This window comes from Diadema antillarum, unplaced genomic scaffold (assembly GCF_040938485.1).
Source record: "Diadema antillarum isolate AM-2024a unplaced genomic scaffold, OU_Dant_1.0 seq00000533_RagTag, whole genome shotgun sequence".
NCBI classification, from domain to species: domain Eukaryota; kingdom Metazoa; phylum Echinodermata; class Echinoidea; order Diadematoida; family Diadematidae; genus Diadema; species Diadema antillarum.
Genome location: NW_027271484.1, coordinates 447,788 through 463,800, shown reverse-complemented (window position 1 = coordinate 463,800; position 16,013 = coordinate 447,788). Strand labels below are relative to the sequence as shown.

Genomic DNA, 16,013 nt, shown 5'->3' with positions numbered 1-16,013 from the left:
AAATCTTTAAAATTGGATAACGGGAAGCTAAGATCTGTCAATTTTCTCTCATTACAGGTGCTAATTTGCATATTATGCAAATTTTACTATTTTGCCCCACTGGATTTTTTGGGACTTTTAGTATGGTGTTCAGGAGGCCTCAACGACTTGCACTGCAGTGAAATTCCTACTGTTGCAATTAGTGGTGGGTTACCCCCTAAAAAGCGCTAGATTGACTGGACTATATTGACAGGCCAATTTGACTGAGGGTGTGTACAAGGGATGCAAATCTTTACGGAATAGAAAATAGTGCTCTGCTAACCCCATACATCCGGCATGTCATCTACGTAGACCGCTTCTCCCGTGGCGTGCTGAAGGGCGGCCTTGTGTACAACTGGTCGGCCGACAGGGTCATGGATCGGCTGTCCGGGAGCAACTTTCTACATGGGAGGGTCAATCAAAAATAATCACAATGAGATAGAAAGAAAGAAATGACGTCAAATTACCGAGGAAGTTTTGTGTAAAACCTATCTAGATTGTGAGTTAAGAATTTTGATAATTTGTTGTTGTTGCTGTTGTTATCATTTTTATCAGTGAGTTTCATCAGTATCAAAATTGTTGTCATTATCATCAGTAACATTATCATTTTCATCATTATGTTCATTGAAATCATTACTATCATTAGTAACGTTATTATCATCATTCTTGTTAGAATAATTCATTACAGCTGAACAGTTTGATTCGTCGATGGTTTTGGTAGAGTCTTGAAAGAGGAATAGGAAGTAGAGGAATTCAAATAGCAAAGCGGCGTTTGAACTATAAGTAGTGTGTAGTTGCTCACGCTGGTGTCCTTACGAGAGGAATACTGAATACATGTGAGCGTAATGTAGCCATATATTCAATAAGACTGTAAGAAAAACAAAAATAAGTACCTTGGGGATGAAGCGATTGAAATGGGGGTTAGTCGTAACGATCATAGTCAGATATATCCGAATATTTCATCCCACATTGCTCAGTGCACTAAAGCCAATGTTACATATCAGTTTTCTGCTCGCTGGCGATGAGCTGTATGGCCATTAATTGGCAATATTTTGCTGTTTTGGTTATATTTCTTTATGTATTCATGAATACATTTTCTTTTTAGTATGAAGATTCATTTTTTACCAACACGATGTAGGTTGCAACAAAAAAAGATGGAATTGGTGATTACCTGGAAAACCTGGGCAGCGTTGACGGGCAGGGCCTGGTACGCAGAAATCGCGCTTCTCTCCCTCGACGACACCGAAATATTCTGGGCAGGCTGATAGAAGGATTCCATCAATACAGGTCTGTTTTTACCAACTTTCATATTCAAATTTTACGTATACCTCTATAAACAAAGGATATTCCTAACAACCTAGCAGAGTTTGCCGAGGTTTCCCGCACTTTCCCCATTTTTTCTATAGATATTTGAGAACTGTTATTGTCATTTTGTCGCAAGGAAAGGGTTAATATTGTTATCTCATCAAGCATCATTATGCATGTGTACTGTGACGGTCTCCGCAACGTAGACCATGTCATTATCGGAAGAGAAGATGCAATAGTTTATCTTATTTTGTATTTATTGAATTTATTTGTAAAGCTGAATTTTTTCGTAGAAAATTATACTCAACCGATATTTCTGTTATTGCTGTACTTTCCTTTGTACGTATGTCAACAAAACCCATTAGAAATCAAGTAAAACTAAAATTGAAAAATAAAATAGTGTATGCGCATTGCATTCTAAGAACTCGTTTATGGAGTGTGAACAGGTAGATAGAATAGTTAGTTATAAGATTCTAAGAAGAACAATTAATATGATTGTAAATTTGATGAAATAACTAAATAACTAACTAACGATTAAGATTACTGATATAACAAAACTGAAATAAATGTCACCAATGTACTGACTCGCAACACTCAGCTCAATTACTTCTGGTTCATAATGCCCCTCCCCCCCCCCTCCACGAAAAAAGGGGGAGAATTGTACCCATTTGAACACAATAAAGTCCTTTTATCCTAGGGATGTAACTTGCCAAGTTTGCTGAAAATTCGTGAAAGGGTTTTCAAAAAGATGCTTAAAATGTACAACGCTTACTCACGACGCACGACCAAATTATTATATAGTTACAATGTTTCAGTCATTATTAAAGGTGACTCGTGGATTGTGTAGACTTTAGCTTCCTCTAATCCCCTGCTAATGGACGCAAAAAAAAAAAATGCTCTTCCTCGCCTTTCCCTATGTGGTCTCTCCTTTCCTCATCATAAATCTATTCTATATGAATTCATCTGGTTTCAAAGTGTTTGCACTGGGACTTGACGGAACGATCACATTCTTGTACTAACCTGATTAGTACCAAGCTGGTCCAAGACCATGAGATAGAACTTGAAGAAAAAGCTCAGGGTGAGAGACTTTCTGTACGTCTCCATACCCCCGGGCGCTCCAGCAGGGAGTGGTAGATCGTTCTCCAGTGAAGACAGTGCGGCTTCTAACATGCTGTTGTCCCATGACCTACGGATAACGTTGAGGGAAAATATCTTTTAGCTTTGCATCATTTCCATGAACCTATGTTCAAAAAGAAATACTTCTTTTTTACATATTCCTATTTGTATGACGTTTTCTGTGAAGGTAATGCTTTATCCTCTCTTCTATTCATTTTCAAAATTTCAACCCCCCCCCCCCCAAAAAAAAAATAAAAAATAAAAAAAATAAATAAATAAACAAAAAGAGAGAGAGAAGAGAGAAAAAAAAATCAACCCTGACATAACGATTGTAACAATAGCGAAAGGATGGCGGACAACTCTCAGTTGTAGTTTTTATGTTCTGTAAACTAACCCGTCTGCTGAAATAGTGACTTTAGCCAGTGACTTTTGACATTTTACGAAGGAATTATAATTTGTCTTTCTGTGAATACAGCACGTGTACAACGTGCAGATAAATTCCTTTAAGCAACTACGTTGAGGAAATAATGCTTCTAATGAAGAATGGATTTGGGGCACATTGACGTGCCCTATACTACCAATAATCCTCTTTAAAAATTTCACGTCTACTTGCTCGTACTCGGTATTGCGTATCCCATAAATCGATTTCTTACCTCCCTTTCATCAATGTCATCGTCTTTGAGGCCATCACCGTGGTGGCGGCCATGCCACCAAACGCCAGACTGACATCGTCAACGACCGCGGTGTCACCTCCTCCGAAGACAACTCTCATCCCGGCATTGACGATCGCGATGTCGTCTTCACGGCGTGGCGATTGTTTGAAGGCGAAGAAATATTCATTCTGTGTGTTCAAACCGAATAAAAGTACTACTTCAGTGAATGTAGAGACGAGCATGGCTAACTTGAGTTCCATGCCTGAGGACAACGCCTACAATACAGTGTGCAACTTGTAAGATCTTGAAGTTGCTACGAGATTACTTAATGCTATCTAATGATCACATCACTTATTGAAGTGAAATTCACATCCAGTCATATATATCTTTAAAGCAGGGGCGGATCCAGGAATTCCGTAAAGAGGGGGCGCGTTTACAAAATTAAAGGGGGGGCGCACGCACCCCTCCCCCATTTTTTCTTTTTATTTCTTTTGTTTCAACAAAAAAATAAAGGGGTAAAGGGGGGGGGGGGGCGTGCGCCGGTTGCGGTCCTCCCTGGATCCGCCCCTGTTTAAAGAAGGTGTGTCATTATTTTGCATGGTGAAGCGTTCTGATTTCTCCTTTGTTCTGTACTTGAGAAACCAAATGATAAACTGGAATTTCGAGGAAACCGAAGTAATGTGGTTGTGTTTAAGGAAAGAGGAGAGAGAGTAAAAATGAGACCAATGAAGTAATGTCTCAACCACTAAGATAGTCTTATCGGCGTTGCAGCATTGCTAAATGTATTATTATTACAGCGTAGGAAGGGCTAATACCAATTGCATACCAGATATTATACTGATGCACATTAACAAACACATTGTTAATGAATTGATCTCATTTTGGTTTAAAAATGTGAGAATGGCATGTACAAACCATAAGTAATAAAATTTTAGCGAAAAACACAAACCGTATAATAAATCATGTTTCGTTCAAAAAAAGTATTTTCTCACTTTGATGAGGACAAAATTAATATACTGCTAAACTACTGCTCGGCGGCTCTGCATGTAATTATATTTGTTCAAGATGAATGCTAACCTGATGGGTGCATGGGATGGTTATTGCTCGAAGAATCTCGTCAGGCATCAAGATGTTTTGGCGGTAACCAGTGAAGAAATTCTCGTCCATCGTCACATAGCGAGAACCTCATTTTCAATTCAAAGGAAATTCATACTGATGTTATTACGTCTGTGAATACACTGTGTATAATACAATAGGGATATATAACGCTTGACACTATTTCTTTTTTATGCTGGCCCTTGAAAACCACCAAAGTCATCAAATTTCATTTTCTGATAGCCTGACAAGAGTGTTGTGTCATAATGACAAACTTAAGTGAAAATTGATGTACAGGAGTTCGTGGAATCTGGACTATAAAAGCGTCCATAGAGGGGGGGGGGGGGGATTAATATACGTCTGAAAACGAGAGATCTCAAGGGGAATTCGTTCCGAAGGGGAAATTTTTGATTCCCGTAAATGTTTTCACAACGTTTTTAAAGCCTTATCATTGATCTGGGATCTCAAGACTACCTGACAGTAGGGCACAGATGGCATAGTGTGTATAGATTGAGGACTGTACCATCAATACAATTTAGGGGAGATTGGCAGGGATGCAAAAAAAAAAATAAGAAGAAAAGAATGGGTGTATGTATTGGATGTGCATAGAAAACTGGCCATGGATGAATTTAGGTATGTCTGCTTTTTCTAAAAAAAGAGTTGTATTTTCTCATTAGCATACAGAATTTAGTGGTATAAGATGCATTTTGTGCTCTTGTCAGTTCAATTCTGCATTGAGCCCATATTAATGCATAATTTTTCAAAAAGGGCAATATTTGCATTTTTCTGAATATCTTCGCGCTTTTTATCAAAATTCCCCCAAACTATCATTTATTCCGCATTTCCCCTTATGGCTGGAAATAACGTTATATATAATATATATATGATATATATATGATACAAACTAAGCATATTGAATAAAATCTCACACTATGTTGACAATGTGGCCAAATGTTAATACCAATATTAGTGATAAAGTTACTACCTCTTGACTGTGATACCAGTTCCAGTTTACATCTTGCTGCCAGAAAGATGGGGTTCAGGTCTGAGATTGGACTTCCAGTCACAATATTTCCTCCGACAGCCTTTCAAAGTGATACGATGAAACACACGGAGTGTTATGGGTTTACTGAAATTTGTTCACACAAACTGACCGACATGCTTTCCTCAATTAATAGACCACGTATTAACCCAATATATAACTTTTGTAAGTAAAACCCAGTTAAGGAGACACAAGCGTACCTTCTGCAGAACTTATATTTGAATAATGTCGAAATGATATTCCATATAAGCTTGATGCAGATTATATGTAAGGAATATAGAAAACTTTGACAGAATTAGTTTGTTGAACTATCATTAGCTTTGTTCAAACATATTTCACAGTTGTTGTTTTTTTTTTCAATTTCATTTTGCTCTAAACTACCTGCTCACTTATAGTTTCTCGCATTTCTTAAACCGAAAAGCAAAACGTAAAATGTATGCAATATCTTTTCCAGTTATTGATAAAGGAACATTCATACGCTTGAAAATGGCAATGGCCTTGGATACGAAAGTAATTAACTTTCACAGAAGAAATCATCTATCTTGCTTCGTCCTATACAATTTGGGAAGTTAGACGCCCTTTAAAAAAAAAACTTAAAAAAGGAAAAAGTATGACCCCTGACATACGCGCTTACCGCCATGTTTCTAATCTGTGAACCAGCAAACCATCGAAGCATCTCCACAATAGCAGAGAACACTCTAGTCCTGTGCCCTGAGAAAGAAGTAGTGGTTTACAATTATCCACCAGAGTGTGAAGGAAAGAAACAACAACAACCGTCAGATCATTTAGACTTTTTTTTTACTAGTAGCACTGCATTTATAAGATTTAAGCCGAGGAACTGGCTTTTCATGTCTTCTTTAGATAGGAAAAGAATGGTAAACATTGTAAAGTGATGTCATAATACTATGTGGAGACAATATAATGGCATTCAAGATAATAGTATGTAGGACGATAGCATTCTTAATGAAAATTCATATTTACGCAAAATTGAAAGCTATAATTTGAATGCTCAACAAAATAACAAAATTATTCGTCATAATATCAGTGCGCTCATTACACTCCCGCCATTATGAGTCTGTTTTATCTCCCTATCACAATGAAATTTTGTCGTTGTTACATTCTGTTTCATAAACTTTAAAGAAAAGAAATCTACTTCCGTTTTGAACGGCTAGGGAACGTTTATCAAAATCACAGTAAACTATGAACAGAACAGAATTCAGCTTCTGAAATCAAACTGCACCGTCTGAGTAAATGGATAAATGCATGCTCATACTTGTTATACATGTATTTGAGTAAAATATCTAGGAAGATCGAGGCATATGTTTATGATGGACTCATTTCATTATACGTGTATACTTGTTCGTGAATAACAGTCACACCTGGGAGATCGTGAATGATAGTCTTCAGGAATTGTTCCAGCCGAGAGAGAGTTACCGATGACCCGATCACGACACCATCATCTTTGACCTCCATCGAGGTAAGTTCCGGTACGTGTGAAATGGAGACGAGCGTGGGATACAGTCGGTTGCCAAACTTCATTTCGATACCTTCGCCGGTATGAAAGAAATGAAATTACTATCAACACTTGATCAACTCCACGACACAATTCAGTGTGTGCTTACAACAAAAAATAAACAAACAACCCAAAACTATTAGAGAAATTATAAGGGGAAGGGTTGAAATTTGACGGCTCATCGAGGTAGTCCTGATGAAGTGGGAGGGTTAACGCATGCTTAATGATGACCAAAGTCTTCAGATAACATTATGCCTGCACATGAATTCGAAGGAATCTTTGGGATCCGATAACTCATTCAATTTCTTCTTCTTTTCAACAAATTATCGACCGATTTCTGTATATCACCCAGCATTTCTAACGTCCTCATCCTTGAATCAATCAAAATAATAAGAACATCAATAATTTGTTTACTCCAAGTCAATTTGATTTAGAAAATATTATAGATTCTGCTGATTATTCTTTTCTGTTCATCTAGTAGATCATATTAGATGACAGAACACATGACTGGAATTTTTGTGGATTTATCAAAGGCATTTGCTACATCGATCATGACAGTTTGATATATAGATAAATGAGATATGGTATCAGGAGGTATATTGCTTTATCATGGATCATCGATTATTAAAATTATTTTAAAAAATCCGTTTCGTTCTTCAGTTCAATAAAATTTGATACTACCCAATGTGCTGAGGTATTGGAGATTATAATATGTCATCTGAAAATCGTTGTCTCTCCGAAGTCCTTGACTATTCTATACCATGCCCTAATACTGCCGGAGATATACGTCCTGTAGCATAGTGTTGGGAAATTGTGTTTCAACGAAAACAAGCCCAATATTACTTTGACATAAACTATTCATCGTTGATCACGACCTCCTACTTCGTATCTCCCTCAGATCAACTGTTCCATCAACTTAATACGAAAAAAATGATGATATGCACACTTTCAAAATAGAAATTCTTTTTAGCATAAATACTTATAACCATCTCTCCTCAGTGTTCAATGACTTGTTAATCCTTAACTCCAACATTCTATTCCTCCATCCAAACCGCCGTTTGTCTGATTATCATTCCAACCCAAGAGATGTTCTATAAAAAGCGCAAAAAATCCTAAAATATCATGGGCCTGACGTCTTGAAGACAATACCCGAAAATCTTTTGATGATCAATGTAAATTTATTCATCTATTCAAAGAGCAGTTTAGAGATACAATATTAAACCAATACAAGGTTAATAATTAGAGCGTGTCGTTAATCGTTCATATCTCCTATTCCCTCTTATCATTCAAGGAAGGGCGTCGAACTTTCCGAGCAGAACGAATATGATCATAAAACATGCATTCTCTATCATGTAGGTTCTACATTGTATACACACAACACTTCTCTGCACAAACGCTCTAATACACTTTTGCACTATGCACCACATTACGTATTTGTTTACACGCTCAGCATCTGCTCGGTCACCCTCGGATCAGATTATTTATGATGGTATTGTTCTGAGGACATTATCCTCGTCAAGCACCTGGATATGACAATGGTGTCCTGCATTTCCATAACACTTAATGTTGCCTAATTTGTCTCTTGAACAGCATGTACGTGAAATCATTATGTTTCTTATGGGCTAAATGTATGACACCTGCTCGACAGAGCCTCGACTTCATTTTATATTATCAAGAAAAATAGTTCTGTGCATTTATTATACCTGTTTCTATAATAATTTCCTCTGTTCAAGTATTATTCAATAATTTTGTTCAATTGACTCAGTAATGTATTCTTGCATTTTAATTTTCGAATGCAGAAATTAAAAATATATATATATATTAATCCTTGAAGATGTTTTATTTATCGTTTCCTTATTGATTCCAAACGAGGGAGGCCCTACACAAACTTGTGGTTGTAGTGTGTATCATTACCGATTTCGGTGTTTCCCGCTACCAGTCTGGCATCCGGGAACTTTGTTTTGAGTTCCAGCACCTCTTGTAGGCTGACTGGTCTGTACCACGTCACGCGTTCTCCTCGAAAGACGAGCGATTTCTGCATGTCGCTTGACGCAAGCTGAACATATAAGGGACATTTCAAATGAACTATTGAATCAGTACTACATGAGGTTAACACGGCATGTGTAACTGCATAAAGAAATCCTACAAATTAATGTTGCCAATGAGGCTGGACAACACTTTTCCGCCATGCGTACTTCACTTTTGGCGAGGACGCTGTCAATCACTGTGAAGAAAGATTGTAGTACCACCGTACCGCACACCCTTAAAACACACGTGTTCTGTCGAGTAACCTTTTTTTTTTACGGTGCTTTAATCAACCGGAAGTCAACTAATTAAAAGATATATACACGTCTTTTGGTATGATGATAAGAGTCGTTCCATTCTTGATTCCCGTTAATGTAAATGCGTTTCTTGTTCTCCTTCCTGTGTCATCTTGATAAGCACTGTGGACTACAGATGATATCATTGAATATGAGATAATTATGTAGACATGGCAAAATGTACACAATAGGGCTGACCCTTGAACGATTGATAACTTAAACTTTGAACGCTTCAAAACGTTCGACAAGCTGACTTGTCGGATGATTGATTTTTATATATTACACAGTCATGCTCGTGAATCTGCCGTATTAAATGATGTTTGTGTTTCTAGATTAGGGACAAAGTTCATATCCTTGTAAGCAAGATATGAAGAGCTTGCAACCAAAAGGCGCTAAATCCATTGAAAATGGTGGATTTAGCGCCTTTTGGAAGCACTGGCGTAGCCAGGGGGGGGGGGGGGGGGCCTAAGATTTGGACCGGGGATTTGGGAGGCGGAAAAAAAATGCGTGTATACTGTATGCATGCACATGAAGCGGGTCTCCTTAGCAACCTTTCATCAAATAAGATATTTTTTTGAATATTTCACTCAAAGTGTGCACCAGATTGTTGAATTTCAATTCAAAATATGCAAAATCTCTCGTGCTTGGGAGGGGGTATCCCCCTCCCAAACCCTCCCCCTCTGTGCCACTTTCCCTAGCTTAGTACACTTTTTAGATTTACAAAAAAAAATTATGAATAATTCTGAGTGCACAAGACTTAGCACTTATATTCCGAAAACTGAAGGTTCCCTCATGTATAAGGGGAATTTCCCCTTTTAATCAACCCTCTCCTCCCTCAGTCCCCCTCCCCCATCAGTTTTTTTTTTTTTTTTTTTTGTGATTTCCCAAATGTTGATTCCATCAAATATGCGTATACGAGATACCTCAATTTCAACCTAAAAAAGGCAAAAGCTCCATCGGAAGGGAAGGGTGGAGATAACACTCGCCCACGCCTTCTCCCTGCTCGCCCGCCCCCCCCCCCTTCCGCCACACATAGAAGTAGACTGTGGCTATACCCAGATCGCTTTATTTCAATTCTAAAAACGGGGGAATCCCCCTTCCCCTAAGCTCTACCTCACTAGACTTTATACATACACACAGATGGTGCACATTCGGAATAAGAGCTAAATTCCGTGATTTTAACACTTCGATAAATGATATAAATGATATAAATGATATTCAGTGTAAGAATAAATACAAGAAGATTATTTAAATAATACCATTTTATAGGCAAATTGTTCAATAATAATCTACACTAAAATATACTGCAACCTTAAACAAGTGGAACTGTTTCAACTCGTTAAAACACGCAAAAACATGCATCAAATTGCACCATTTGCAACATCAAAATGCAAAAAGTTCTCACCGTGGGAGGGGGACACCCCCCTCCCACACCCTCCCCTCCCCCTTCGCTCGCTCCGCTCGCTCGGGTTCAGTCGCGTTCATGATATTCAGTGAAAATAATTAATACAAGAAGTGTATCTAAATTATACCATTTTATAGGCAGATTGTTCAATAATAATCTGCACTAAAATATACTATACCTTAAAGAAGTGGGACTGTTTCACGTCAACAAAACGCGCAAAAACATGCATCAAATCGCACCATTTGCAACATCAAAATGCAAAAAGTTCTTACCGTGGGAGGGGGGACACCCCCCTCCCACACCCTCCCCTCTCCCCTCGCTCGCTCCGCTCGCTCGGGTTCAGTGGCGTTCATGATATTCAGTGAAAAGAATCAATACAAGAAGTGTATTTAAATTATACCATTTTATAGGCAAATTGTTCAATAATAATCTACATCAAAATAAACTGCTACCTTAAACAAGTGGGACTGTTTCACGTCGATGAAACGCCCAAAAACATGCATCAAATTGCACCATTTGCAACATCAAAATGCAAAAAGTTCTCACCCTGGGAGGGGGGGGGGACACCCCCCTCCCACACCCTCCCCACTCTCGCTCGCTCCGCTCGCTCGGGCTCGGTCGCTTCGCTCCCTCGCAGACTAACCGCCCCCCTAAGATGAAATCCTGGCTACGCCGTTGTTTGGAAGCAAGCTCTTCATATAGTAAACATCCATGCGCTTAAACTGGTATTGTAAGAGAGTCTTATGATCTTACCATCAGCTCTGGTGGAAAAATGATATCTTGGGACGGGTCGTACATTGCAAGGTCTTTCTGGTCAAAAAGGACAGCAGGCTGCGCATGAAAAGAAATGACATAAAATGTTGACGAGTTGGAAGGGGATATATCAGGTGTTATCATCCATTCATATCTCAACAATGTTCTCCTTCACAGTCGGTATCCTATTATATCTTAGCCCCTCCTCTAAAAACCATAAATAAGAATTACAACAAAGCTTTACTTTAAAAAATAACGTACAAAGCCACTAACACGTGTTTTCTGTGGGGGTGGGGAGAGAGGTGTCCCTTGACTCATCACTATAGACGGATTCCGGGTGATACCAAAGTACACGATTATATGTTATATCTTAATGTGTTTACTTATGCAGCATGCTTCCTGTATTGTGTGACTTACGATCCCTTAGTAGAGCATGGTGACTAATTGGGTTGTCCTGCTATATCAAGTAAAACGAAAAGAATGATAATGCACTGTGGTATTACATGGTGAAACAAAGACAAGAAATCGTCATAGCAAGGTTTGAAATAGCCGCGTGCAAAGTGACTGCCACTTCATGCCATAGGACCTCATTTTAATATTGTGCTACATACTTTAGCCTCCCCACTCTAAAAAAATCCGGGTCAGAACTGACCCGGAACCGGGTCCGTTGGGGTCACACACCGTTCCGGGTCAAAATTGAATTGTAATTTTGGTCATGAAGACGCGGAATGGGGTCACCCTGACCCATTTTATGACTCTGAATGGGGTCATATGTGACCCCATTCCTTGTTATTTCTGACTCGGAATGGGGTCAGGGTGACCCCATTCCGGGTCAAAATTGAATTGTAATTTTGGTCATGAAGACGCGGAATGGGGTCACCCTGACCCATTTTATGACTCTGAATGGAGTCATATGTGACCCCATTCCTTGTTATTTCTGACTCGGAATGGGGTGTGACTCCAACGGACGGACCCTTTCCGGGTCAGTTCTGACCCGGATTTTTTTTTTTTTTTTTTTTTTTTTAAAGAGTGCATGCAAGATAAGTCATATTCCAGACTTAACAGGAGGATAAATCTCACCGTGTCTTCGTCATTTCGGTTGTCACCTTTGCCTCCACTTTGAAGATCCTGATCACTTCGGCATTTTCCTCCGCAACAGAAGTCCTAATCCGTGAAAACATCATGATGCACATGACACAGTTTGATACCCCTCCAATATTGTCTGACATGTCTGCCGAGTGACCCCCTTGGGGTATTTACGCATATAGATGCACAATGTAATGTATTCACATAACACTCATTATATTTGTAGACAGACGGGGGGGGGGGGGGGGGTATTGTAAACAGACGAAAGATACCAGTACAGGTCCCTAAGAGCTGCAGCATCCCTGACTTTTTGGGATGGGTACGTAGCATCTCTGTTAAAAAGAAAAGTAAGGAGCACCCCACTGTAACTGTGTGTAAAGTAAATGTATTACTGTAGTTGAACCATAGATTACGTATGTTAATTCCGCAATGTATTTTATCATTGTAGTCCTGAAAATATCTGTCATTCATTTGAAAATCTGACATTGCCCCCTCCCCGAACTACTAGTATTCAAATACGCCTTTTTTTTTTTTTAGATATGGATATTACATTTTAATGTAAAAATGTACAAAGTCTATTACCAGGCTTAGAATAGGGTAAAGATGCACACCCGGATCAAGAGCTGACAGATACCACGGTTTAGGCAATCAATTCCCCTTTCATTTTGTATTTTGAGTAGAATATATATATATATGTATATATATATATATATATATATATATTCAATATTACTTTCCAAGAAAAGTGTGTACTTCATTGCCGAACTTTACTTTTAAAAATGCAAACGCTCCCTCGTGGCAGAAGGAGTCGGCATACCCCCCCCCCCCCACTTCCGCAGCGTAACACACCGTGAATACACACATGCCGAACTAGACCTGACAGCTACTACGATTCAGCCAACTCTTATATTTCCCCTTAATATCTATTTTTTAACTTTTTGGATAAATGGGGAAAAAATCCAACGAAAGTGTGTACCACGTCGTTGACTTTCAGTTCTGAAAATGAAATAGCCCCTCGTGTGAGAAGGGAGCTCCCAAATTCTCCACCCTTTGGTAGATATCAGGTTTTAAAAATTGCAACACTTACAGAATTTAGTCGGCTGGATTTTTCCCTTGCAACTTAAGTGATCAACTAACATAATCGTCTTCCCTTTTGAACACACACACACACACACACACACACACACACACACACACACACACAAATCTACAAAGATTCCTCCCAAAGTATGCATCATATACCGTTGCATTTCAATTCTAAAACTGCATGCAAAAGTTCCCACGCTTGGGAGGGTTCGAGATACCCCCTCCAACGGCACGGCTTCTGCACTTATACGTTAGATCTTCAAATAATATATTGATTGAAAAATGATAAATAAACTGCTAAATTTGTTTCGTAGGCCTATGTTTCTTGTCTTGCAACTGTAATGATAGATTAACCAAATTATAAGATTATTTCTTTTTGCCTGGAAATTTTCCAAATATTTCGTTCTGCACCCTAACGGTGGCTAAGGTGCTCAGCACTCCTGTGACAAAATCGTTCCCAGGGAGCTGTACCAGTATAACAAAACCTGTCTTGACGTTTCGAGTATATGCAGGTATAATGCTGACAGTGATGTAACTGACAGAGTATATGTTGAAAGAACAGTTTTCTTGAGCAATCATCAAAATCTAATTACATGAATCAATACGCAACAACTAAGCATTCTCAAAACAAAGCAGCAATTCCCTTGCATGGACCGAACCTCATAATGACTAATCTATTCTTACCGCAATGTAGTACATGACAATATGATATTGGGCTGTAATGATAATTCAGATACTGATCTACTACCTCAGTAAATGTCTTATATCCCTGTAGGATGGGTCGGTAGCCCGTACAGCGACACAGGTTTCCCTCAAGAGCTGCTTGAACCTCTTCCATTGTCGGCCGAGGATTGTTTCTCAGAAGGGCGTACATGGACATCACCATACCAGGGGTGCAAAAACCACACTGGCTTCCGTGAGCCTTGGCGATGCGCTCCTATAAATAGGTTAAAGGAAAGTTAATCCAAAAAAGGGGGATAAATTCACATCATATCCTCACAACCCTTCAGTTGATAAGTCTTAGTTTGACTTTGACTGTCGACTTGAATTTATTCTTTTTCTCCACGGGTTTACAAGGATCATCCCACGAGCCCGACACCCACGAGTCATGCAACTCACGAGTCTCACAGCCCATGAGCTTGACACTATAGGCAAACTTGAGTCCGACTATTGGCAAACAGGGCCCACGAGGTAGCGTAAATTAAGCCCGGTTATGTAATAAGTGTCGGATTTATGGGCCTTTTTTGCCTACTGTCAGACTCGTGGACCCTGCTTGCCTATAGTGTCGAAATCATGAGCCTTATTTGCCTTATAGTGTCGAGCTGTGTGACTCATGGGTGTCGTGCAACCGGTTTAATCACTTTAACCGATTGCTGTTCTTCTGTGAGATTTTGCAGTCTGAACAAAATCATATATTTACAAAAATGCATCTTATACATAGCACAGCAAAAAACAAAAACAAAAACAAAACAAAAACAAAAACAAAACAAAAACAAAAAACAAAACAAAACAAAAAAACAAAAGCGAAGGCAAAATATACATTGTTAATATAACATAAACAAAACAAGAAACTAAACGGTTAGATTACTGAAACTCTGCAATCATATGGCGTTTAGGATGTTACTCCTTATCATGTTCATTTCTAGAAGACCAATAATTAGTGAAGAAATCATTTGCAGGTTATTGGTAGACTTGTGATGCAATGATATCAATACCTCTTCTTATTTACCCCGCTTTATTTGTCATCAATTTCGTCGTTTCGACAAAACATTTGAAACGATTTTCAGTTCAGTTCAGTTCAGTTCAGTTTTTATTTTGATACCATAATTTTTATTTTTCATTCAAGTCCTAATCTTGCATAATGAAACTTTACCTCCCGGTGATTAATTGATTTTCCTTTTCATGTATACATATCAAAATATGTGATGCGCTCCGTCGAAATGAGTCAAAAGTCGCAAAAAAAATGAAATTGTAGTTATGCCTATATTTGAATTCTACAGACTCTAAGCTTTACAATGATATGTATACAACCCATTTCGACGTCCCTATGGATCTTAAAAACGAATATAAACTACGCCACTGATGTCAGTCCATTTTCTAAATAACGGAGAAAATCGCTCTCAGGCTATGTTCAGGCTATGTTCAAGCTCACAACCTGTTTCTTTCACGGGACAAAACAATACAGCAGTCCTGCATAGCGACCGCGTTTACGCTCCATCGCACGACAGCTTGGGTGTTTAAGATAATTAACCAATAGCAGGACAGGTCTATTATCAACGATTCTGACCAATACGGCAGCCCGAATGTAAACTTCGGTGCGTTTGTGTCCGTGCCGCCGCTGCCGCATGAATGAGTCGGTACGCGTTGCGTGTCGGCTGCGGTGTAGTTTACCGCAAGTAATAGGAAACAGTAGAAAGAAAAAAGGCACGCAGTACGCAATGCGTATTACGAAAAGCGTCTTTTAGCAAGGGCGTTGATCGCTTCCATTTTCCTCCCATGTTGTTGTCAGTGGAAACTAAAGAGGATGCGTTTAGCAAGTACCAATACCTAAATGGAACCTGAGGAACCCATTGTAGGCGGGGGTTCAATAGACAGTATCGATAGAGAAAGTTAATGAAGT

The 16,013-nt window shown here is 38.9% G+C and overlaps 1 protein-coding gene across 1 annotated transcript in view; it reads right to left on the bottom strand.

The window, feature by feature from the left end:
• The window catches only part of LOC139734598 (xanthine dehydrogenase/oxidase-like), a 56,860-nt gene that overhangs the window by 21,968 nt on the left and 18,879 nt on the right, over positions 1-16,013 (bottom strand). The window contains exons 5-16 of the mRNA XM_071645382.1: positions 14,142-14,330; positions 12,302-12,385; positions 11,222-11,299; positions 8,657-8,798; positions 6,609-6,776; positions 5,864-5,940; positions 5,173-5,272; positions 4,170-4,276; positions 3,093-3,280; positions 2,344-2,509; positions 1,190-1,279; positions 302-419 (exon numbers count right to left, since the gene is read on the bottom strand). Coding sequence (XP_071501483.1) covers positions 302-419; positions 1,190-1,279; positions 2,344-2,509; positions 3,093-3,280; positions 4,170-4,276; positions 5,173-5,272; positions 5,864-5,940; positions 6,609-6,776; positions 8,657-8,798; positions 11,222-11,299; positions 12,302-12,385; positions 14,142-14,330 — 1,507 coding nt within the window. The remainder of the gene's footprint in view (positions 1-301; positions 420-1,189; positions 1,280-2,343; positions 2,510-3,092; positions 3,281-4,169; positions 4,277-5,172; positions 5,273-5,863; positions 5,941-6,608; positions 6,777-8,656; positions 8,799-11,221; positions 11,300-12,301; positions 12,386-14,141; positions 14,331-16,013) is intronic.